At 40.0% G+C, this 27,079-nt stretch overlaps 1 protein-coding gene across 43 annotated transcripts in view; it reads right to left on the bottom strand.

The window, feature by feature from the left end:
* TRDN (triadin) overlaps positions 1-27,079 on the bottom strand; it is a 1,868,677-nt gene that overhangs the window by 152,488 nt on the left and 1,689,110 nt on the right. For all 43 annotated transcript variants that reach the window (XM_069234794.1, XM_069234791.1, XM_069234779.1 and 40 more), the window contains one exon: positions 4,168-4,197. In XM_069234794.1, coding sequence (XP_069090895.1) covers positions 4,168-4,197 — 30 coding nt within the window. The remainder of the gene's footprint in view (positions 1-4,167; positions 4,198-27,079) is intronic.

The following is a 27,079-nucleotide window of genomic DNA, read 5'->3' on the forward strand; positions in this document are numbered from 1 at the left end:
GGGAGACATAAAGCTACAAGGTCCTAGATAGCCTTCAGGTGCTCATACCACTTGGAATCGTGCCACAAACCTAAATACCAAAGACACACTTCATGCAGGTCCATGATCAACATCTTTCTTTTTTTTGCAGTCACACTATGGTTTGAGGCCCGAGTTTTAGCAGGTGAGATTGTTCCCTTGCACACTAGGATTCATATTGGAAGTTGTGAAAAACAGGCAAAAGTGGGAGAGGAGCTACCAATACTCATTTGAAGGTGCGGAAAAAAGGAACGGGCATTGACACACAGTAATAGCGCTTATATGCAGCTCTACTCCATCACCTCCCAGGGTGGAACAAAGCCAATGCAGAGCTGAACATCATCACTCATCAACGTGCAGGTGCACAGTTATGAAATGTTTGCTGTTCCAGGCTGGCACCTGGGAAATATTCTCGGTCAGACCACCTGAAAAACCTGCACTGGCTCCCAGTCACCAAGAGAATCGCCTTCAAACTCCTCACCCACGCTCACAAAGCACTGCACAACACCGGACCAGAATACATCAACAGACGACTCTCCTTCTACACCCCGAACCGGCATCTCCACTCCGCCGACCTCGCCCTTGCAACCGTCCCACGCATCTGCAGAACTACAACTGGCGGTAGATCATTCTCTCACCTCGCCTCCAAAACATGGAACACTCTTCCCACCCACCTGCGCCAGACTAACGACCTCCTTACCTTCAGGAAACTTCTCAAGACCTGGCTGTTCGAGCAGTATCTCCCCCTCTTTTTCCCCCCTCCCCTCCTCAGCGCCTTGGGACCCTCACAGGTGAGTAGTGCGCTTTACAAATTCCTGATGGATTTATTGATTCTGTAATTAGAAGTATCCATCAGAAATACATAATATATCTCTTCTACCTCAGAATCCCAGTCACTCTTATCCCCTCTACCAAATCACTCAGTCTGTAGGAAGGTTTGGACATCTGGTCTTCAACTCAAGACCAATTTAATACTTGACATTTTTTAGAAATGGTTGTTACTAGGTCATATTAAGGGTTCCAATTTCCTAGGATCCAAATGAAGTGATTGATGTAGTGATATATGTCTTCAAAGCAATGTACAGTATGAAATGCAGAATAATGTGTTTTTGTCCTCATTCTTATTTTGCTGTATAAATATTGCATCTGTACAGAATGTACTCACTTACAAAACCTGCACTCTGTTTGGCTTTAATGACATCATGGCCTTCTGAACTGACTAGATCGAATCAGCGATTTTTCTTAGCAATTCCATACACTTCTGTAGAGGAGTTCTTAGCCTGTCACATCAGAATCAAACATTTGTGGTTGACAAACCTTCAGACGTTCATACAACCTAGAATGGTGAAATATATCATACCTTATCATGAGCCCAACTGTAGTATGTTTGGTTTAATGGGACTGAGTACATGCAACACAGCAGACTTTAATGCTAAAATGAATTAAATAAACATTTAGGGATGAAACCAAACAAATAAGCTTAAACATGGTATTTTTCTTAAGTGATGAATGCTAAAATAATTTTGAACTCATTTAGAGTTTTTGAGGGAAGTGAAAACCTCCAAACTGGGGAGGAAACTCTAAATATGCCGATTACTCTACTGGCTGAATTTCTTCTGCATAGGGATAGTACTGTACAGGAAACTCAGCCTGTGGCTTATACTTCATGCTTCCACATTTAGAGTATTTTTAGTTCTAACTAAACTCTATATGAGGCACTTAGTTACATAACTTCATTCTTTAAGTTTACATGAGTGCCCAAAACCACTGTGATCTGTAGGCAACACAGTTCTGTATATGCAAGATGGAAGTCAACTTTGCAATAACACAATAGAATTGTAGTCTCTGAAAGTATACCTCTGCACTAATATTAGACCGGAGGACACTGGCATAGGTGGGTTTGTAATCCTGAGTTTAAAACCTATTTTATCACAATGGTAGTGCAGGGGGGGGGTGGCAGTGTCTGACGGGACCTGTGCCCCAGCACTATTTGCTCTCTCCCTTACCCCCCGCCCTTTTGGGCCCTACAACTTCAGCATTTAGATGTGCCAAGAAGAAACCCACAAAAAAATTGAGCCTTGCCATACACATTTATCCGTCTATCTTTCACTGCAAATCAATGACTGTTTGAGGCAATGAATAAACCCACATGTTTGCCTAAAATATTGAAATCAGGCATTCTATGATGAAACTATATACAAGCAAAAGTCAGAGTTAAACATTTCAAGTAAGCATGTTTACACAGACTCTCGCATGCACACTCTTTGCAGTTGCTTTTTGCAGGTGGCTCCACCAGTTTTATCTGTAGCTTAGAGTGTGCCCCTCTAAAAATCATTTACATAGACGCCAGTGTTTCTTCAGTATCCAGTGTGATCTTGGTAATCTGAATTCCATTATTGTCATTCACTCACACACAAGCTGCAGTCACTGAGAAAACAGAGTTTTCAAAGTGAGATTTGTTGTCAATATATCTGCTGTTGTTCTGACCTTGAACCAGGATGGAGCAGAGTACTTTACACAGAACTGTTTTTAAAGTAGCTTGAGGATTTTGAACTTGAAGTTTAGGTTATGAGGGAAATGGGATCGTCTAATTGGAATTGCCCTTGACAGCCCGGTGACCAGTTTTTTTTAACATATTTTAATGAATCATATTTCCATCTACAAAAGAAAGGAAATAAACTCAATTTTCAAGGGTAACTAAAAGTTTTATGTCGAGTGCTGAAGGCAAGATTGGTTCCCTAGTCTCCATGTTCCTAGATAAACAATGTATATCGCATGAAGTTGCATATTGAATGTGTAGTGTATTTCTTGCAGGGCTAGCCCTGTGTCATACCTTACTGTGAACTTAAGAGACGAAAACTTACATAGCACGAGGTTCTAAAAATTGAAGCTTTTCATCAGTGAAGTTATGTCCTAAGTCAGTGGTTCCCAACCTTTGGACTTCTTTGGACCCCACTTTATCATTACTGGAACCAGGGGACCCCCCCACTGAGTCATTACTGAAAGCTGGGGACCTAATCTGTGAATATTATTTAATTCGCTGAGCAGTCGCGGACCCTCTGAGGACACTTCGCGGACCCCAGGGGTCCCAGACCACAGGTTGGGAACCACTGTCCTAAATTGGTCCTATCTTGATGATTAGCCCTCAGATAATTTGAAGAGAGCATAGTCATAAGTGTCAATAAATAGATATTTCTAGTAAAGACCGCCATGAGTGGTGGACAGAATCTAACACTTCACATAAATGAATTATCTGATCAATAATAACAAGCACGGATCAACACAGGATGGTTCCCCTTTTTATCGTTTCAATTTATACTTACAATTGTAATGAACCGAAATAATCAAACCGTAAAACTCTATTTAAATACATACAGGACGATTATACCATTAAACATTTCTTAAATAAATTGTATAAATTGCAGGTTTAAACAAAATGTGTTTTGTAGTTTCCGACCACATACTAACAAAATGGCAGAATATCGAAACATACTTACCCATTTATTATACATTTGGAAGCTTTAACATAACTGACTTGAGCGATACTTACTTAGTGGAGGGAGACATGTGAACAGTTCACTGATTCTTTATATCTTAATACACTTGAAGACCCGATTGCACTAACTCATAACTGTGCGATGCAACTTGCAAGCACATTCAGTCTTCAACGTAATCTAGTTTATAGGTTTGCATGATAGATAGCTGGCTTTTCAATTTTCTGAGCCCTCGGTAAACTGCTTTCATCCATTAGATAGCTTTCTCGTGTCTCTTCATTATTGCAGCACCTCTAATCTCTAGGAGATGCCTTCAGTTCAAGCCTTATTACTAACAGCAACCCATAGGTCAGAGGATTAGGGATATCCCCGCCTCGGATATAAAGATGTTATTCAATTGGCGCTTAAAATATGCCATTAGTTGTCAGCACTCGTTGCACATTCTCTAGCTCAGTCGTTTCATGAATAACAAGAATCATATCTCGTTCTGAAGGAGCGAGTGTATCTTCAGAGCTTTGTCTTCCAACCCTAAAGATTTCCACATTATTAGAAGACCATATAATGAAAAGGTTAAACGCCCACCATATTATGGAACATGTCCAATCCTATGCACAGCGGAACATGTACAAAATTACACCAAAAAAGCAGAACTTACTTTCTGATTTTGCCGATTTCGAAATTTTCCCTGAAATGAAAAATAAGAGAAAGTCAAATAAATGAGCAAATATAGAGGACTAGAAAAATGAGATTTTCATACAGTGCACTTTGCTGTCAATAACACAATGATTTACAGAACATTTTATCCGCCTAAAACTCTCATTAGGAGTGACCTTTTAATTCCGATCGCATAGGTAACAAGAGTTAGTCATATCATTGGGATTGCGAGATGTGCAGTAACTTTGCAGATCTGTGAGGTTTGATCTGGAGACTCCACAGGGGCAGATTCAGAATCACCATGGGAATCAGGACCAACATTACTAAATCAAGTGGTAATTCCTCACTTCTCAGGGAAACCTCAGGGTCCCTTTTACCTCCTCACCCATGAAGCTACTGCTTTGCTAGCATCAGTAACTCTTGGGCTCAGAGGTAACAGGGAAAATAATGAGTACCTTTTATTCCTTGTAATGATGCAGAAAGTAGAAACACACCTATGGGATAAACTGGCACGTTAGATACACAGGATGAGGAATAGCAGAATTTTATTCTCACAAACTGGATTTGCAAATATAGAAATTCCACAAGTATCGCGGAATTTCTGTAACTACAAATTTAGCCATAGGAGGCTGATTTTTAAGTGTTCATATGTTGGTCTACTTGTAAACGTAGCTGAACACCAAAGCATTCCTAGGTTTGTGAGTATTCGCACACCCTGGAAGCACAAACATATTTCTGTTAAAAGCAAGAGGAATTGTGACCCACCCGCACTCTTATACAAAGAGCTTCCTGGCATGTCCGCCCACATTCACCTTTCATTTTCGTTTCGCTCTGCATTTTCCCACTCCCAGCTGCCTTGTCTTGCACCCACAGATATTATTAGGCAGGGGCATTCTTCAAAAACACTATATTTTTCTTTCAAGTTGGCCCATCCAGAGTCATTCTAGCGTAAGATAGGGTAATGGAAAGTGTGGATAACAATACATGGTGAAGTCGAACAAAATCAGAAAACTCTGGCAACTACCAGCAGTCTGAAATGCTCTGATTTTCTCCGACTGCATGCATAACAAAAATACTCACAGCTCAAGCCACAGTACAGAACTCCTGATATGATTGTTTGGGCCTACAAATAAAAAGCTTAGAGGAAAGGATATCTTTCGGCATATGACAGAAACGTTCTACCGCAGCCAAAATAGTGCTAATGCATTTGCACCATTTCTGGTTCATGTGCATGAGGACGTGTCACAAATGTCGTTTGCACCAGGAGAAACATGCAAAAACTGAGAGGCATGTTTATTAGAGGCTTGCACCACTGTTGCGTCAGTGCAAACCTCTCAACTATATTTATGAGGCCAAGCAAAGCCCCTTTGCATTGCTTTAAATGGCCTCATAGATATGGAGTAAGGCAAGTCGCTGCATTGTTTTACTCTGCGCCAGGGAGGTGTTATTTGCGTTTTGCGGTGGTTATTCCCATGCATGACCCATGGATTACGAGAGCCAGTAAACCTGGGGATGCGCCAAAACCTTATTCCTCCCCAGGGGAGGTGCTGTGAGAAGAAATAGCTTCACTGCTCTCCGTTTTTTCCTCTATGTGTGCTGCATTTTTCAGCACACATAGAAAGAGAAAAAAGCCTTCCTTAATTGTTTTTGTGCAAGAAAGTTCCCCTTCCTGCATAAAAACAATCCTGTTGACAATACAGGCACTCCTGCACCATGGTGCAAGAGTGCCTGTGCTGGGACTAGGCAGCCACAATAGCGCCAGTGCAGTTGGAAGGGACAGGAACAATGCCTTCCTGCCCTTTCCTTTTGACACAGGGCAGCACAGCTAGATGACTTGCTGTGCTGCCCTGCACCAAAATTTTGTAAATTTGTCCCTTGATTCACTGAATTTTCCCACTTTCAAAATTGAAAAGTAGGACTAACAGGCAAAATGATGGTGTTCGGTCATAACCAGATAAGTAGCAAACGCTGTGCAAGATAGTTTTGTTTTTTAAGCATTCTTCAAGGACTAGTGTGTTTTTGTTAAACTGTTTGTTAAAATAATGGTGACAATTGTAAAATGACATGTAAGGAAACAAAACTGTTATATATGTGTTTAGCAATGGTTTCACAATCCATTTCTGATTTTAGCTGTTGCAGGGAGAGCATATAATAATTAAATCCACATTTTGTTTTTCATTTCTCAAATGTGAAACATAGGACTATGTGGCAAAATAATGTTGTCCCATTCTAACTTGATTAGCAGGAAAATCAATACTAAATAACTTTATCTTTTTTAAAGGATTCTTCAAGGACTGTTTTTTGGGTCAAGCTAACTGTTAAAATATATGTGACGCCCAAAAAAGTATTTATAAGCAAAAACCAATGTAGATATATAGATAGCAATGGTTCCCAAATCTATTTTAACATATGTGCTGGGTGGGTATAAATAGAATGGATGTAAGAATGCAAATGTTGTTAAGGCATAGTGCCATGTAACCAATACTGACTACCAAAACCCATAATTCACAATAGGTTTCTGTGAAATGAGCATCCCCCTAAGATGAAAGAGAGGGTTTAACACAAATATTGTAGTCTGAAGGCCCTTAGTGCAAATACAGAAAGTTGACATTTCCAAATAAATACAGTAAATATGTATGGAAGGGGTCATGATAAGTCAAAGGAGTATAAAGTTAAACCAAAGAAGGAGGCTTATCAAAAGGACATTTTCTAAAAGTTGGAAACAAGGCTTTTACCTGAATAAATAGTGCACGGTAGATGAAGAAGATGATGCGAAAAAATGTGAAAAATGTAAAAATTATACTACGCACCAAGACCATACGGTGCAAATCACTCAGCAATGTCCGTTGTAAGTAGGCTTTACTGCTAGCATTTAACACTACAGTTTGTGCCCCGGGTAGCAGCATATTTCAGTTTCCGGTACTTTTTTCAGGGGGAATAAGAGGTCTTTGATTCATTAATAAATAAGAATAAATGTATTCCCCAAACAGGGAACCCCAAAGGACGGCCTATTATTGCAGGAATAAATTCTATCTGGTCCTGGTTATGGGAATACATCGACAATGAACTATAGCCCTTCATGAAGATCATCCCATCTTATGTTAGGGACATGAAAAAAATATTATATAAAAATGAATAACGCTGATTGGCAAACGGACTACACATTGAACACAATAGATGTAGTTGGTCTCCACACATCAATAAAACACTCTGGCTTCATAGATGCAGTGAGAAAAGCACTCTCCACAAGATTGGTGTACTTTCTCGAAAGGGACCAGATGATTCTCAAGATGTTTGACGTCTGTCTTAAAAACTAATTTTCCATATTCAATGGCTCCAGGGGACTTCTATGGGGCCAAATCTGCTCTCCCGTATGACTACATTTTTATGTGAGAGTTTTAGAAATACTGGGTCTGGAATGATAAATATGACCAATTCACTAACCATATTAATTTTTGGGCCAGATGTATCAGAACTATATTGATGATTTGGCAAGGCCCATTGAAGACTCTTCAGGAGTATATCTCGGAACTATCAGAAAATGAATGGGGCATGCAAGTGACTTCCTCCACCTCCAATGAAGAAATCCAATTTTTGGATTTACCATCATAAATTAATCAAGACCAACTAAATAGTAGAATACATAGAAAAAGAACAGCAGCAAATTCCATCTTGCACACTACGAGTTGCCATTCAAATTTCACAATTGATGAAATACCAAAGAAAGATTATCAAAGAATAAGAAGAAACTGTAGTGAGAAAGATGTCTATGAACACAAAGCTACCAAACTCATCTGAAAGACGAGGAAAAGCCGAAAAATACTTATATAAAACTATGCAGGATACTGGTCAGTTGGACGGGAACCAACTCTTACAGGATCCAAAAAACACAGCAATGAGAACACAAACAATGCGATTAATTGCAGAATATCATAATGGTCATTATTAAATAGGGAAAGCCTTGAGAAAACATTGGCAGCTCTTAATGCATCACACACAATTACAAGAGGGGATCAATCTCTGCCCCAAATCAGTTACCAAAAAAGAATCAAATCATACACAAAAGCTATGCCACTCTTTATACCAAGAAAAAAGAGGGACGGTCACTATCTTTTTGGAAAAACACGAGGGTTCCTATTCTTGTAGGAACTGCTCTATCAGTAAATTAGACATTAACAAAATGATGCAATGTTCAATAAATAGCCACCAAATCCAAATCAGATATTAGATTAATTGTGAAAGCACCTTTGTGGTGTATAACAGTCCATGTGCATTAGTAGTACAACAAGACACCTTTAACATCGGATGAAAGAGCATTATCATAATGTACAAAAATTGGATCTGAAATTACTGCTGGTTGATCATTTTGAAAAGTTCCATCTGCATCATAGATCCTTCTGTTTCTATGGCATAGAAAACCTGACTAGGAATCTGAGGGGCGATGACATGGAAACCTCCCAGCGCAAATGTGAGAGCAGCATGAATTTAAGATGCAAGACAGTTAACCAGGGGCCCCACAAATATGCTGAACTACACAATTGACTGTTGTGACTTGATATATCTACAATGAACTCTACATGTATCACCAACAAACTGTATGGACTTGTGCCTAATCAAATTGGTGTGCTATATACCATTACTTGATTTTCTACTATAATATTGCTCATTTGTCATTATTCCACTTGATGTCTCTTGATAATATTGCTTGTAAGATTGATTGGGACATTCAAAATGTCGCCTAGACCTAAAGCATAATTATCAAATGTATATTGATTGACTTAGTGGACAATGAAAGACTTAGTTATAACACTTACATCACAACATCAATTTGACTACTTTACTTTTCTTCCTCTTTTCTTCATTGTATATTCATGTGATATGAAGGATTTATTGTTCCACATGTAGATCAATCCCATCTTTTTTAAATACAAAGGCCCCAATATGTGAACATCAGGATTCTTTCCAAATATTTGTTTTTGGCATACCAACAATTAATTAATTAATGGAGTAATCATAACACCACCTCATGAAGATGGTGCAGCAAATGGGGCCTTTGCAGCTTTCAGAACTTTTATGATATGCAACATAATATGCCTCGGGTGAACTAACTGATCAACTCTGAAGGAGGACTACCTGTCCTGTCATCACTTAAAATTATGTACGAGGAAAATGCTACAGGGGATCATGGTGGAGGAATTGAGGTTCTGGACAGGACCGCAGGAACCTACTGACTTTTTCCCAACTTTTATTCAACTTACGGTAGGAAAACTGTATGGCCTTTTGCTATTTAAAACACTTTAAACTTGTCCTATATGGAGCTTAGATGGAAGGCATCTGTGATCCTTCTGTAATAGATATCTGACATTTTAATATACCGTTACCCAGAACACAGACTATTGGCAAATACTAGCGGTAATGCCTGCTTACAAAAGGATACTGCTGGGTAACTTCGACCAGTATAACTTTAGTGTCTTGTACATTTTTCATATCTCCAGCATCTCCCTCACATTATTTATTGAAGAATCTAGAACCTCCTATCCCCACCCGGAAAAAGTACTCAACACTGAAATACGACACTACCCGGTGCACAACCTGTAGTGTTAAGTGCTAGCGGTAAAGCCTGCTTACAATGGACATTGCTGGGTACTGTATGGTCTTGGTGTGTAGTACAATTTTTACATTTTCTAAATTTGTTTGCATCTTTTGCATCTACGTTGCACTATTAATCAATGAATCTGGTAAAGACCTTGCTTTTCAACTTTTAGAAGATTTCCTTTTGAAAAGCCTCCTTCTTTAGTTCAGCTATATAATCCTTGGACTTAGCATGAACTCTTCCCTGCATATTTCCTCTATTTATTTGTGAATTCTAAGGACCAGAATTACGGCAAAGTGGTGCAGCACGGTGCTGCGTCAAAAATAGCAGTACCATGCCACTTTTGAAACACAGGGATGTGCCGTATTTACAGCAATATGGCGCACTCCAGTGCCTCCCCCTGCACCCGCATAGTGCAAGGGTGTCTGCGTTTAGGGGATAGATTGGTTATGTGTAAGGTGTCTCTTTCTGCACATAAACAATTTACAATGGTGATTTTGCAGGTCTATGTGTGCTGCAAAATGCTGCACACATAGAAGTACCAAAGTGTCATTTTAAAATGATGGTTTAGGTGCAAGAAGAGACACCTTCATGCACATTAACAATCATTAATGGCCTTTTGCTCTTTCTATGTGTGCTGCAGAATGCAGCACACATGAAAAGAGCAAACAACAAGGAGGAATAAAAGTATTTCTTCTTCTTGTTCCATTCTAAATCCACCCCTGGAGTGGCATTAGTTGCTGGCACTGCCTCAGATTTATGTCTTCTTGTAAATCTGTGGCAGCGTCAAAAGGAATGGGTGTTGTTGTGGAAAGCCCACAGCAACACCCATTGCATGCCCCTCTGATGCAGAAAATTGCATCAGGGCTATATTTACAAGGAGGCATTAAGCCACAAAAAGTGGTTTAACGCCTCCTTGTAAATATGGTGCTGTGAAAAGCGCAACCTGAGCATCACTGAAAGTGATGCTCTAGTGGGGCTTAAGCCTTGTAGATCTGGCCCTATGTTTCTATGACTACAACATTTGTACTAACCCCTCTTTCTCATCTTAGGGGGATGCTCATATTCTGGAAACCTATTGTTAATTATGGTCAGTATTGATTACATGACATTATGCCTTAACAACATTTGCATTCTTACATCCAATCTATTTATACTTCTTTACAGATTAAGCTATAAAGATATTACAAAGACATGACAGAAGATTTGATCTTGATCATTAGCATCGTTATTATAAATAATGTAACAAATATTAAACAAACATTTACTTTAGTGTGCCAATGGCTGCAATCAAGTGTGATTTCACTTTTCTGGGCATCTATCTTTTTCTTACCACTTTGAGTAGAAAGATTACATTAGACTCCTCCTAATGCTGCATCTTTGTACTTATTTTTCATTACTTATTTTGTTTTTGCTCCTCACATTTGTCCTAAATTGTCTCTAAAATATATAATTTTAAAAAAGAGCGGGCATGGCATAATTTACTTTAAGATTTCTTTCTTTTATTTTAGAGCATGAACACCATTAAAAATACACTAGTGTACAAACACATTAGGTTTAAAAGCATGAGGGATCACCAGAGGCGAAACATTTAGTGAAGAATGAATAATAGAATTTGATTAAATGTTAGTTGATTTTCCTAGCCTTGAAAAAGTGCCCGCCTTGCAGGCTACATGAGGGGTGAAACACGTTAGCTATCATGTAATGGGATCTTGAGCTACCAAGTTAAACAGATTTTGGATATTTGTGAACATGATGATTAAAGAACTGTGTAACTGTGCAAAACAATTTTTTAAAAAACTACAGAATACACACACACACATATATATATATATATATATATATATACATATATATATATATATATATATATATAAATACATATATATATATCAGCATTTGGATTTATCTTTTGGCATTTGTGAGATTGAAGCTTGATTGGAAGAGGAGAAATGATAATGAGATTAATAGAAATTATTTGTGCTGATTTCAAAAATAATTAATAGGAAATTGTGAGAATAAAAGCTGACGGTGCATCACGCTTTTTCACAAATGCTGCCAGGAGTCCAGAATTGGATGGATATAACTGGGCTTAACACATTTAGAACCCTGGGAATGATAAACAGACCAGAAAACATTGGGGCAAAGAGGTCAGGAGTCGCCATTGCATACCTGGTAGGTCAACGGATGAAAAGGCAGTTACAGAGAGGGCAGAGCTGAGTGAAATGGTGTCCAGATATGAGAACAGCCATGTAGTATTAGTGTTTGTAATTAGGTTTATGTATGACAGGTGTCTTGTGTTGTCTCGGGCTGCGAGATTCCCTGCATGTATGGTGATATACATGAGATATCTAGAGCCACATTACTTTATGTTATGGTTTAAGTGTAAGCCGGCGTTCAAGGTCCGTGTTTCCCTTCACCCGGTGGTAGAACTGCCAGACCTGGATGGTTGCAGACCTGGCTGTGAGCTTTTCTTCCGCATTGCTTAATAAAACAAATTTCTTAACATCATTTATCCTGATGTGATTAAATACATCTCACATATTTGGCGACAAGATATATTCAGTCATTTCTTCATGAAAAGCCCATTTACCGTTTCTGGTGGCACCTGTTTCCATTGGGACGCCTTGCTGATGGTAACGCTTGTTCTTCATGGTTCTTCTTCAGTACTTTTCAGGTATTTTTGATGACGCTTTTGGATATTTGATGCAATTGTTTTGGTCTTCATTTGAAGTTGTTAGGCTTTGGTGAGGAGAGCTCAAGTTACGGTGCTGTGAACTAATTTCCTCGCGCTTCACACATGCATTTCCTACGTAGCTAAACTCTTACAATTCAAGACCTATTTCCTTAGGAAAGCACGTTGCACAATGTAAGGCGACCATCTTTAAAACAAACAAATTCTGTCAAACGCTTTGTTTTTAACAATACGCAGAAATGGTTTAATCCGTGTCTGTATCACCTTCTTTGCGCAGCCTGTTATTAATCTCTTCTTGACCACGGTGACAAGCTTTGGAATTAACATTCAGCTTGTTAGGTAATTTATTTATTCATTTATTATATATTTGTTTTGGTTTGAGAAATCTCATTTCAGTTACTACTTTGTTCAGTGACAGACTCATACATATTTGTTGGCTTTTGAAATGCCTTCATGGCAACACCAAATATGACACAGTTATCACAATTAACGCTGTTTTCACAGAATCCTGGGAAACCATCTATTTACTGCAAACATTGGTTCAGAATTTCTGAGAATTATTTAATTGTTATTGATGCTATAAAGTTGAAACCTAAGTACAAGATGGCAGTTTTATTTAGCAATCTGGGTCACGAGGGGCAGCAGATTTTTACTAGAACCTGATGCACCGTTGGAATGAGTATACAAAGGGTGTGGCGAGGCTTACAAATACATTTTCCCTAATCCAAGTATTCTATTGTAGCATTTACATTTTTTTAAGCGCAATCAAGGAGATGAGGAGTCTGTTGAGGAAGTCATATCAGCGCTAAGAAAATTAGCTGCATCATGCAACTTTGGTTTTACCCTGGATACTTACATCAGGGATCAATTTGTTTTTAGCTGTGCATTAAAGAAAGTTCAAGAACGACTTTTGAGTTGCAGGGATCCCACACTTGCAGAAGTTGTTGATATTGCAAAATGCATTGAGCGGAGTATTATTTCAAGCAAATTGATCACCAGTAAATCATCAAGTGTACCATCTTTAGACATTCCATGTGATAATGAGTACGTCACAGCTATTCAACAAAAAACAATATTGTGAAACGCAAAACCTAGAAGAATGTGAACATGAGTTATCGATGTGGGTCTAAAAATCATCTTGCTAATAATCTGGCATGTCCAGCTATTAACAACAAATTCAATAAGTGTAGTAAAATTGGATAAGTAAAATTCAATAAGTGTAGTAAAATTGGAATACAGTTTGCAGAAATAGGAAAGTCTAAAGTTAACTGTATTGAATTAGGTACTGAACAAAGTATTAATGATTAATCCAAAGTTGTTTTGACAGTGTTCACTGACACAAAATTGCAAAAAGCTAAAGGTCCATTGTGCCAAGCTAAAATAGGAGGTTATTGTTTAACAAAGACGGCTGATTCGGGGTCCCCAATAACCATAATTTCAAACCATTTATACAAACATGTTTGGAACAATGCTTTGTTAACTATATCTGATGTTAATCCTAAGGCATTTGGGGAACATGAAATTCATTTGTTAGGCTATTTCGTTAATTCTCTTACTTGTTTAGGAAGATCTGTTAATACAAAAATATATGTTGCTGAGAAAGGAAGGAATATTATTGAATGGAAGGACCAAGCAAGTCTTGGTATAATACTTGTCCCAGCTTCTGAGAATCCAATTGTTCTTGCTGGCTCCAAAGTGTTATTGATTTAATCTGAGGATGATTTGTCAGTAGATAATGTAATCTCTAAATTTCCTAAAATGTTTTCATACAAAATAGGTAAATTACTAAGTTTGAGCATTGTATAAAGCTGAAACAAAATGCTATTCCTATAGTGCACAAAGTGAGTCCGGTCCCAATAATTGTTAGGCAAGATTTGAAGAAGTTACTAGACAAGCTATGCTCAGAAGAGGTTATAAAGACCACTGATTCCCCTGAGTGGGTGAGTCCAGTGGTCATTGTAAAAAAGAAAACAGGAGAGATCTGTTTATGCATTTTCTTGCACATCTTGAACAGTAATATATTAATTGACTGTTATCCTTACCTAAAGTACATGAATTACTTGCTAATTAGGGAGGATCTAAAGCAGCGGTCTCCAAACTTTTTAATGCAGCGCCCCCCATAAAAGTACTTGCCCCCCCCCTCAGAATTTTTCACAAATATTTTATAAGGATGGCAAGGTTTAAATATGTCTAAATGTATTTAAAAATGTCAGTTAAGTACTGTTACCTTTTTAAAAATGCAATAACATGTTTCTGCTTAAAACAAAACATTGTTATCTGTGTAATGTTTCCTTTGGACAGACCTTGGCGCCCCCTCGGGATCACTTGAGGCCCCCCAGGGGGTCCCGTTCCCCAGTTTGAAGACCCCTGATCTAAAGTGTTCTCATTGTTAGATCTCAAATTGGCATTTCATCAGATACCACTTGCGGCAGAGAGTCCAAATTCACCACCTTCATTACACCGTTTGGAGCTTACATGTTTCTAAGAGTGCCATTTGGTTTAGCCTCTGCAGCAAGTGTGTTCCAAAAATTTATGAACACCATTTTAGCAAATATTCCTAGGATCCAAGCATTTCAGGACGATGTACTTATTTTTGCAGAAACAGTTAGGAGACATAACTGGATTCTAAAACAAGTATTAATGAAATTTGAAAGTGTTGGAATTACTCTAAGAAAAGATAAATGTAAATTTCAAGTCAGTCAATTGGACTATTTGGGACATAATATTTCTGAAGTGGGTATCAAACCCACGTTATCCCTAGTGCAGGCAATACAAGATGCTACACCACCAATTAACAAAGATACTCTACGATCTTTCTTGGGTCTTTGCGAATATCATTCACGTTTCATTCATGGGTGTGTCATTATCGTCTAACCATTAAGATCTATTTTAAAGAAGAGGCAAAGTTTTTATGGTCTGAGGAATGCAAAAAGCCTTTTTGCAGATTAAATCTTTGATAACTGCTACACCCATATTGGCACCTTTTACTTCTGGAGAACTGTGTTTCTTGTTTGTGGATTCTAGTCAATTTGGGGTTAGGTGCTGTGCTTTCTCAAATAGTCAATCACAAAGAACAAACCATTGATTTTGCTTCACGATCACTTAGTGCCATGGAAACTAATTACAGTAGGGAAGCATTAGCATGTGTGTGGGCAATAGAGAAATTTAAGCCATACCTGTGGGGTACACGTTTTGACATTTTTACAGACCACAAGCCATTAATATATATGCTCAATGGAAATGGCACTGGGAAAGCATCTGCAAGACTGGTGAGAAATTTGCCAAAATTCCATGAACATAATTTTTGTATTAAGCATATTCCAGGTGGCAGAAATTTCAGAGCAGATTGTTTATCGAGAATGTATTTAAAGATAATAGACAGTAGTAGCTTATCTGACGGTGTGGAATGCTTGGTAACACTTATTAGTGATGGTTGTGAGGAACTTCTGGTGGCTGTAACTAAGAAAGAATGATTGGAGGATCTTGAAAGAAATGTATTGTTACAGGAAGTTGTCAAATTTGTGATGAAGGGTTGGCCACAAGAAAGGAATTTGAAATCCCGATTGAAGCACTAGGTGTCTGATGAACTATCGGTAAGTGATGGATTTTTGACCAGACATGATTTGTTAGTACCACCAATGGAACTTAGAAAATCTTTATTAAAGTTTTCTCATGAAGGGCATTTAGGTATTTCAGCTACGAAATGTACACTTTTATTGGTGGCCAGAATTAGATGCTCACGTTTCAGACAATCATTGGAAACCTGTTGAATCTAGTTTACATGTTGTACCTTTACCAGGGGGTCCTTGGGAAAACATTTCTTTGGATTTTTCAGGACCATTTGAACTTTTGCCTAACAGCATGAGATACATGATTATGTTGGTTGATTATTTTTCAAAATGGTATTATAGTGATTTTGTTTCTTCACCTGACACCAAAACTGTTATATCTTTCCTCACTAAGATTTTTTAAATTGAGGTACCTCACAGATAATGGGACATACTTCAAATCCATGCAAATGAAGTCATTTATTGATAGTTCAAAATCAAGCATCTACAAGTAGCTTTGTATTCCACTTCATCTAATGGTCAAGTTGAGCACATCAACACATTCTTAGAAGAGGGTGTTCAGACAGAGCTTTCTCCTGGGGTTAATGTAACAGAATTTCTAAGAATTAAAACTTGGAACTACTTGGTAACACCTCATAGAACTATAGGAATTTCACCATTCAAACTATTACACAATTGCATTCCAATATGTGCCTTATATCCAGATTGGATGAAAGAGTCTGTAACACATAAAGACAAGGAGATTGTTTTTAATAAACAAAAGAAAATGGAGGACAATTTTAAAATTGGGTAATTATCAAGAAACCCAATAGTGTTAAGAAAGGGGAATCTAAGTTTACTTATCCTTGTAGGGTTGTAAAATTGTCTAGGGGAGCTATTCAGTTAAACACTAAAGGGTGGTGGAATAGAAGGAGTCTTGTTAAAGTGTCAAGTGAACGAGCTCAAAACATGTGTATGACTAAAGGAAAAGGTATTGAGAAGAATTGTAATCAGCATGATATTTCATGCTGGTTTGTTATTGTTGCCTGAAAGGAAACAACAGTTATGAGGGAATCAGGTACAAGTTCACTTGCAGAAACACTTGCTTGCAGAAATGACAATATGTCTGTAGATAATGATAATGTACGTAATGACCCTTGCTGTTCGGATCAAAACACAACAGATACAGCTTTGAATGGAAAACCTGCTACTAATGACAAAATTGCAGAGCTCTCATGCAGAAGATCTCATAGAAAGGTTTCTATACTTGTTAAGTTTAAAGATTATTATTTGTAATATATATATATATGTTTTAAAGGGGGAAAGATGATGTAGTATTAGCATTTGTAATTAGGTTTATGTTATTAATGCTGTACTGTATGACAGATGTCTCGTGTTGTCTTGTGCTGCGTGTTTCCCTGTGTGCATGGTGATATGGACGAGACATCTAGAGCCACATTACTTTATGGTATGGTTGAAATGTAAGGCTGCGTTCCAGGTTCATGGTTTCATTCAACCAGTGGTAAAACTGCCAGACTTGGATGGATGCAGACCTGACCCTGGGCCTTTCTTCCGTGTTGCTTAATAAGGCAAATTTCTTATCATCATTTATCCTGATGTGATTCAATACATCTCACAAGCCCTAGTGGAGGCAAAAGATGATCATACATTTATAGACAGACCATCAGGGATTTGTTTTAGGGAGTACATTGGCAGACATCATTAGGAAGCGGACAGAGCATGGTGATTCCTGGGTTGCTAATCATATATGAAAGGAAGCCCATCTGTACGAAAAGTATTGACTTCACACTCCCGGTCATTAATCACACTATTCCTCAGTACTGTGAGGCACTGTACACAATATCGATTGCTGAGGACAACATGAGCGCTCAAAAGTATTTGGAAAAGATGCCCATGGCATGCCTAAATGTGAAACAAAAAGCACTAGATGCATCATTCATAGTACAGTATGATCAATTACCTTGGGGAAAAAAAACACAAGGACTTTTGGTTTGCCCACTATGTTTTATGTTGCCTAGAAAGCAAAACCTATTCCTAACTTAATACATATGATTGAAAGGGCATTGCAAAGGGGGAACATCTAAATCAATAAGAAACGCTGTCAGTATTGCACCTCCTAAGACTTGTAAAGACCCACTGAATGTTGAAGTCCTAGAGAGTTCTATTCCTGCTCAATACAGAGTGTAAAATACTGGTGAAAATGATAGTACACAGACTGCTCCCTGTGATGAGGGAGTCAGCGCACCTTAATTAAAATGGATTCATCCCCGTCCAGAACACTCATGGTAACCTGTGATGTTAGCTTCATGTCAGTGACAAGGACCCCTGGAGGCAACAATGAGTTTATTCCTTTCTAGGTATAAGAAGGCTTTCAATACCTTGTTCTGTGACAATCTCTTTGAGGTATTTTTAGTAAATGAGGATGCGTGCCAGTATCCTTAAGTGAATCCACCTGCTATATCAGCATTGGGCCGCTACGGTTCACAAGGGCCAGATCTGTTCAAGGCAGTCGAAAATTGGGAGCGGCATAAGATGGGGGTATACTCTATGCCAACTGATTTATGCATTAGCCATGGAGCACTTGGCTTCTTTGGTGCATAGTAGGGCACTAATCCGGAGGTAGATTTCCCGCAGAATACACATATGATATCTCTGTATGAGACAATACCCTTCTGTTCAGTAATGATCCAATTGATGGCCTACCAGATATTATGAACAAATTTGAAAGATTTTTGAAAGTGTCAGGTCTGAAAACAAATAGGGGACAAATCATGTCTTTTGCCGTAGTTTCAGGTATTGAGACTGACTTACCCTTCAGGCCTTAGATTGCCTTTACAGTGGCATATAGAAATGTTTAAATCTCTGAGAGATTACATTTAGATATCTGGGAGTTCATATCTATTATGACAATGACAGGCTTATTGCGGGCAATGTGTAGATAGTTTTCCACTGTGCAATGGCTTACAGAAACTGGAGGACCTCCTCTGCAAAGAATGTGGTGGGGGGCCCGCCCTACAGACTCACTCACGCAGGTGTTGTGCTGAAGGCCCCACTGGAGCTCAGGCCTCCCCCGCTCCACAGGGGTTATGGGGGCCTTTGTTACGCAATTGGCACTGTGTTCAAACGGGTGACTCCTTTTTGGTGCCAGCTACAAATGTACTTACTGGGAAGGGCAGCCATATCCAAGATGATGCTCTCGTCCAGGTTCTAATATCGTTTTATGGCACTACCCATATTCAATAGGAGAGGCTTTTTAAGGACCTTAATAAGCCACTGACAGGACTGATATGTATGATGTTGCCAAAAAAAGGTTCTTTATTGTGAAAAGAGGTGTGCCCGCTTTGACAGGGACGGCCACGGTCCACCAAATTTTGAGATTTACTATTTAGTGTCACAAATGACATGGCCGATGTGCTGGAAGGACACTGGCTCAGACATGGTAATAAAAGAGACAAAGCCATGCAATGGGGGGGGTCAGACAGTTGAAGAGGCAGTATTCAGTAGGAGGCACTCTTCATGAATTTGCCCTGAAACTGTAAGATAATGCTGGCTGTCATTTCTAAAAAAATCATACACTATATGCACCAGAACTGCCTTTAAGGTGTCTCCAGAGGTTTGCAGAAGTTTCTTGGGCACATTATAGGAAACATCAGTGGGGGATCTATGTCTGGGACGTAATATACAAACATTTGCTTCTCTTAGGGAGGGCCATGGCATTTTCCCTGGGCTTTTTTTCCCTGCAATGACCTAACATGAGTGACTTGCTTGACATATGGTGTAGCAGATACCAAGTCACCTCTGCCTGAACTGCAAACCAGGCTTCAACACATGGGGTGGGGTCCCATGCAGTGACTGTATTGCACTCTGAAATTGCCCTAGTGTCTTACCCATATTTATGTGCATTGAAGACAAGATGGAAATATAAAATTACCAAGGAATATACTGGCCAGGAATAGGAAACAATATTGCAATACACTTAAAAGTGTAAAGTTCAAGTTTACCCTATTTAAGTATTTTCATCAGAGGAGAGAGAAATTGGGTTGTTGGTTGATGTGGTTGTGAGCTCTGGTCAAGTAGCAGCCACAATCCTAATCAGGTTAAGGCACAAGCAACCCACATTGACCTGTGTTCAACCCCCTGGTAGCTTGGCACAACGCAGTCGGGCTTAACTTAGAGGCAATGTGTAATCGATTAAATCAAACAATACCAAAACAACAAATATCCAATCAGTAGAACCAGAGTTTTGAAGAACAAATTGCAATAAAGTGTTCAAAAGCATAAATTGGAACCTGTGGCTATCTCATTGCAGTGGACCTGGTCAAATTCAAAAGTTCAAGTCAACCATGGTAGAGCACGGGTCAGGTACAGTCCCAGATAAGACGCACTAATGTTTTGCCCTCTCATGTTTTGCACCAAGAGTTTTGTTTGTGTTGGATATGGTTGTAGGAATTGAGGAGAGCATCGCAGCGGTGGTTACATGGTGCGAAGAGCAGGCCAGGCATCGCAGACAGGAAGGCAGGAGTTTTGCGGTGGAGGTCCTCCCTGGGCAATCAATGCTTGCTGTTCGAAGAGATGGGCTGGCAGTGGCTCGCTTTGATTTTAGGAGTGAGCGGCGCAGTTCAGGTGGGAACGATCCTGTTTGCAGTTGCGAAGAGCACAACAGCTTGATTTCAAGAGCTTGTGAGCTCCACCAAGGTTCCAGGACCTGAGAGGAACTATTCTGGAGTCAGGAACTCACTGAAGACAGGTACAGAAGCTGTTTTGTGCCTGTTATGCCCCTGAAGATCAGATCAGGAAACCAACAGACTAGCCCTTTGGGCATTCTGGGGTCCTAGGCTCAACCTGAAGCTGCAGGTCCAGTTCTTCTTTCCCTAGCAAGAGGGTAACAGGCAGCAGGGCAGCAGTTCCTTCAGAGCAGCAGTCCAGCAGAGTGGCAGTCCACGCAGCAGCACAGCAGTCCTTCTTCCTGGCGGAGTGTCTACAGGTCCAGAAGTGTACTGAAGTGATTGTCCAGTATTTTTACATAGTTGTGCTTTTGAAGTGGGGAGAAGCTTTTAGAGGCATGCCTCTGAAGTGCAAAGATGCCATGCCTTCATGCCCCTGGCTATATACTAACTACAGGGAGTATGCAGCCTATTGTCTGGAGACAGGACACAGCCTATTCAGGTGTAAGTGAGGCTGTGCCAAGCTCCTCCCTTCCATCCTGCCAGTGATGGCCTATCCAGTCACACTTAGCTCCCATTGTGTGACTGCCTAGGTGGAATACACAAAGGCCCTCATTATGACCCTGGTGGTCCATGGACTGCCAGGGCCGTTGTGGGGGTCTCATCGCTGCGGGACCGCCATATTACGAGTGCAGCGGTTTGGCCAATTGCCAAACTGCTGCGTCCCTACCTGCAGCCCGTCGGAAGTCAAATAACTGCCGAGATTATTCCGACTAGGGACACCGCCAGCATTTTCCTGCCGGTCTTCCCGCCACAAAATGCTGGAGGAAAGATAGCCTGATGACAGGAACTTGCATTCCTGTCGCCAGAATAACACCCCAAACACCTCCACACACAGGCACACATGCACCCACACACACACAATCACACACAGACACATTCCCGCTCACACACATACTCACAACATTCACCCCCATAGATGTGCATACATACCAATACATATCACACATGCACGCATACACTCACCATATACACATACAAACATACACGCACCTGCATGCACTCATTCACACCCCCCTTACCATCTGCACATTCACCCATGCACACACCCCCACCCCGTCCACATGCATACAAACGTGCATCACCACATTTACACACAGACACACAGGCACGCACGCATGCACAATCACTCCCCTTCCACCCCCCCACATTCATGACACGCATACACACACACACCCATTCACACATCCCCAACCCCCACCCCGTTGAGAACTACACTTACCTGGTTGGATGAGGTGCTCTTCCGTGAGGGGAAGAGACTCGGCGCTCCCACCGCCAGCGCCCACATGCCAGGAAAAGACCGCCACACAGAATTACTGGTTGTAATTCTGTGGGCAGTATTTTTCTGGCGTGGCTTTGTCGGCAGTGTAACCACCTATGTACCGCCGACTGCCGTAGTGAATGCTGCTGGATATTTGACTGCCAGCAGTGCAGATATCCAGTGGCAGTCATAATACAGCGGTCGGATACCGCCAGAACAGGCGGTCTTCCAGTGTCCACGGCTGCGGTGGTCTTGGGAAAAGACCGCCGCAGTCATAATGAGGGCCAAAGTCCCAATTGCTAACTGCCCCAGTCATGTGACCAGAGACAGGCTGCAAGCACCAAATGACCAAGGCAAGAAAATGCCAGCTTTAAAAAAGTTGCATTTTCAGAATTGCAATTTAAAACCCGACTTAACGTGAGATGAGATTTTAAATTGTGATTTCCAAACATGAACTGGTTATTTCTTTCCATTTGGCATCTCTAATGTTTTACTATGGGAGTAATAGACCTTGAAGAAGTGAAAAACAAATGTAGTTTTTTTTTTTACTACCTGGGCATGTAAAACTTAAAAGTACATGTCCCACTTTTTATGTACATTGCACATTGGGCTGTCCAGGACCTACCCTAGGGGTGATTTATATGTATTAAAAAGGAAGGGTTGGGCCTGGCAAAAAGGTTTATTTTGCCAGGTCAAAAGGGCAGTTTAAAACTGCACATACAGGCTCTGCAGTGGAAGCCCTGAGACATTTAAAGAGCGACTTAAGTGGGTGGCACAATCACTTCTGCCAATCCACCAGTAGCATTTAGTTTACAGGACCTGGGCACAGGTGGTACCACTTTACTATGGACTTATAAATAAATTAAGAATGCCAAATGGGTACAGGTCAATTCTAACATCTTTCAAGGAGAGAGCACAAACACTTTAGCACTGATTATCAGTGGTAAAGTGCTAAGCACAACTATTATGAATTCAGCAAAAAGCAGGAGGAGGAAGGCAAAGTGTTTGGAGATGACCCTGATGAAAGGACCTGGTTCAACAAGACGTATCTGTCCCCTGCTAGAATACCTCACACATATCAGGGTACTTCAAATGTGTGCTCCCAGTGTGGCTCCCCACAGGTAGAATGTTTCCACGTGGTTTGAGAATGCACAGTAATTTGTAGTTTTGGGGAAATATTTTTGCATTGCTAGGAGAGGTGACTTAGAGGAGGTTGCAGACTGTCCCTGAGACTTGACAGATAGGATTCCTACAAAGAACCAAGAGGCAATGACAAATTTCTAGATTCATAGATCTGGCTTTGAAGATAGACAAAAGAAACATTGCCACCGGTTGGAAGGATAAGGAGGCACATAATTTTAAAGATTGGCTTAGACATGTGAAAAAATGAAGCACAGAAGTCACAGGTTTAAAAACATGATTTCATTAAATAGGCAGAACTGGTACTGCAACTGATTGGGATGCTGTTCTTGTAGCTTTAGCAGTGAAGTTAGATGATAGACCTTCATGAAACATTTTTTACAACACTTGATTCATGCCGTCAAGTTGGATGGATTGGATTAAATGTACTCTGTGAACTTATAGAGCTGTTCAGGAGGGAAAAGCTACTGTGCTGATTTAGGCTATAATTTGCAGTGCCTGGTTGATGAATGGCTTTCCTTTCATTTAGCTTTCCATGCACACAAGTTGCTACTTAGAGGTCTGGAAGATACTGTATTGTGTACTGTGTGAAAGACTGACTAACGGAGGGTGGTAATGGTTTGTTACATCATTAATGTTGAGATACGTCATACACTCTGTTTCATTACAAAGTATACATTAGTGTAATCATGAGGGATTTATTCAGAGAAACTCCTGTCCTCTGATGAGCCTATTTAGTTTAAATAATCCTAAGTGGTCTGCACTGATATGTTTGAAAAACGTAATAAAAAGCAACTTTGAAAATAATTGAGAGGCAGCTTCTACTGTTGGAGGACCACTAACAGAAAATTGGAAACAAAAATATAGTGGTGACAGAATATTGTGTCAAAAATATTGAGGACAAACATATTGAGAAGGTGGGTGCAAACAGGTAATTATAGATTTACTATTCTCAAGGCCATAACTACATACCTTGAAGATGTATCTATATATATATATATATATATATATATATATAAACCTACTTTCACAACACTGTTCCCCTCTATATTCTCCACATAATAATTAGTCTACACAATATTTTTTTCTGATATTTTGTCTAAACACCACTGATGATCGTATATATTTAACTCAGTGTAGCAGAATTTATTTCTAACATTGTTGAGGAAGATATGTGAGAACTTTTAGAGCATGTGGCTTCATTTTTACTTTAACAAGCACTACCTGTAATGTCTGTGACAAAATGGACCTCCTTATTTGGTTCATTTTTAAAAACTAGGGAATAAACTGCAAGGCTAGAGCTGCTGATGAAAAAAAAAACATTTTACTTTGTTCTCATGTGGCTTAGTAAGACAGAAAATAGAAATCCCTTTGTTCTTATTGTAGGTTCAAGAACACATTCTATTACCTCCATGAGAAAATCTTGAGAGAAACCATTTTTCTCTCAAACACGGTTCATCAGTATTTTTCTCAGGGTAATAATCACATTAGTGCACACCATAATTGCTACAATTAGTATTGTACCACCAAAAATCAATTTATGATGTGACTAAAATCTGTTATCAATCTCGATATGTATCCCTTTTGCGACCTTTAAAAACTGGCTTTCACTACAATCTATTTCAATGGAGACCATTTACTGGAATCCTGTAATGGCTGCCACATTATGCTGTCCATTTTGTGGCCAGACAATCAAGGAAAGGTCCTCTTTAGACCCAGCACATGCCCCTGGTGGTCAGGATGTGCTCACCCTGCCACATACATGTTTTTTCATTCATTTTCAGGACGCAGGGACCTTATCCCTGAGTCCTGTAATGGCTGCCAATACATATTGTTCATGTTACAACTAGACAATCAGTATTGGCAACTTCACTTTAAATTGGCCAGTCGAAGAATACCAGGACACCAATGGTCCAGATATTACTAATTTTTTATGGTGGTTAATCCCTTTAGGCTCGCTTAGCACCATTTTAGATATTAATGCTCCAAAAACTACTGAATGGATTTACACCAAATAGTGAAAAGCATGCTTTTCCATGCCATTCCAGGTATTGGCACGTGTTCATCCTCCTGATCTGAAATCGCCTCTATAGTGGTGGTTAGCTACATTTAAATATTTGGGGGGTTGTGTGTAAATATTTCGAGGTTTAAATCCCCTTTTTGGTGCAGTCTCCCTCTGTCCCCACTGGAAAGGATTGCCATGTCAAAGATGCTGCTCTTTTCTTGGTTTGTACATCATTTTATGGCCCTACCCTTAATCGTTGCGAGAAGATTTTTTTAGAGACCTAAATAAGCCATTGACAGGATTGATATGGGATGGAGCCAGAAACCGGTTATTTACAGTAGAAAGAGGTGTGTCTACTTGACAGGGATAACCACTGTACACTGAATTGTGAGATTTACTATTTAGTGTGACAAATGGCATGGCTGCTGCTCAGGATGGGGACTGACCCAGACATGGTAGGAAAAGAGACAGTCAGTTGAGGAGGCAGTATTCTGCAGGGATCACTCTCCAGGTAATTATCCTAAAGCCCTGAAAACTAAACTGTAGGATCATGCTGTATGTGAAGCTAAAATCCTGCCAGTCATGAACAGAAGATAAAAATAGTGACCCCCACACCCTAGGTGTGGGGTATTTCTGTATTTGCTTTTCAAAAACAAACTCCCACTTTGCCTGTTTCTTTTGAAAAACTAAAAGTTTGGCAATGGCTATCAAAACCAATGGCAGCAGTCCACCAAACTTCGTGTACCTTCGGAGGGCGGCATCTGAAGGTACATAGATCACTGGTATGCTGACAGCAATCTCTGCCATCCTGACTGACAGACTGCTGTTCACCAAACTCTGAATGTGACCCAGAGAGTACAAAGGTATTGAGTTTAATTTTTTTCAGTTTTCTTGCTAGGTCCAAGACTATGATTCAGTTTTGATTGACCACTTCGAAGATCTTCGCTTTACACTGAAGAGTTTCCTCAAAGGCCTTCAGACTACAAAGTGCACTGTTAAACGATTTATCCTTCAGCTGGTGTTATTGCAGACAAACTGGTGATGTTATGGCAAGTCGCAATTATTTGGCACTGTTAGGATGCCTATGAAGGGGCCCGCGGAGAGAGAGACGCAGTCTAGTCTCTCCGCGGGCAGTTTCGGGAAAAGGAAGTGGCGCGCAAGGCGCCCCATTGGGTAAAGGTAAGTGGGGGCGGGTTTTAGGGTAGGAAATATAAGGGGGGTGGAGGGTGGGGTCGGCCTCTTCACCGCGCCGACTTAGTGTGGGAGGGTCGCTGTAAATTAGGACCACCCACCCACCCAGCTTAGGAAGGCAGAGGGAGGAGAGTTTCGTCAGGCAGGAAAGGGGGGTTAGGTAGGGGCGGTTAACAGTCATTTAGGACAGGTGATTTTTGAGAGTGATGCAGGAGATGGGGGAGGGTGGAGAGCCAGGTGGGGGCTTGTCCACCCTTCCAGGGGGAAAAAACAAGGAATTGAAGGATCAGAGCGGGGAGGGGTAGGCTACAGGCAGGGAAGGCATGGGAGGAATAGGGGAGCAGATACGGTAGGAAAATTGAAGGGAGAAATTTTAAGGAGAAAATAAAGGAAAGGGAATTGTTAAGTTAAAGTCTGTTTAAAAGGAGATACAGTTAAATGTTTAAGTAATGATGTTTAAACCCTGTTCTAATAAATGACCTTTTACACCAACAAGAGTGTCACGTATGTATGTCCCGAATACATTATGTTTACCCTAGGAATTAACAGTTAACCATAAGGACTCAAAGGTCCCTTCCTTTATAGGAAGTTGCTTAATGATCGCTGACTATCAAAGTTATTTTTCTGGGAATCATAGACCCACATCAGGGGTTACATGAACTGGAAAAACTTTTATATTTTCCTACCTCAGATTTTGCATTTTTTTAGACAGCCTTCACCTTACTCAAGCATCTT

The sequence above is a fragment of the Pleurodeles waltl genome, chromosome 5 (assembly GCF_031143425.1).
Source record: "Pleurodeles waltl isolate 20211129_DDA chromosome 5, aPleWal1.hap1.20221129, whole genome shotgun sequence".
Classification (NCBI taxonomy): domain Eukaryota; kingdom Metazoa; phylum Chordata; class Amphibia; order Caudata; family Salamandridae; genus Pleurodeles; species Pleurodeles waltl.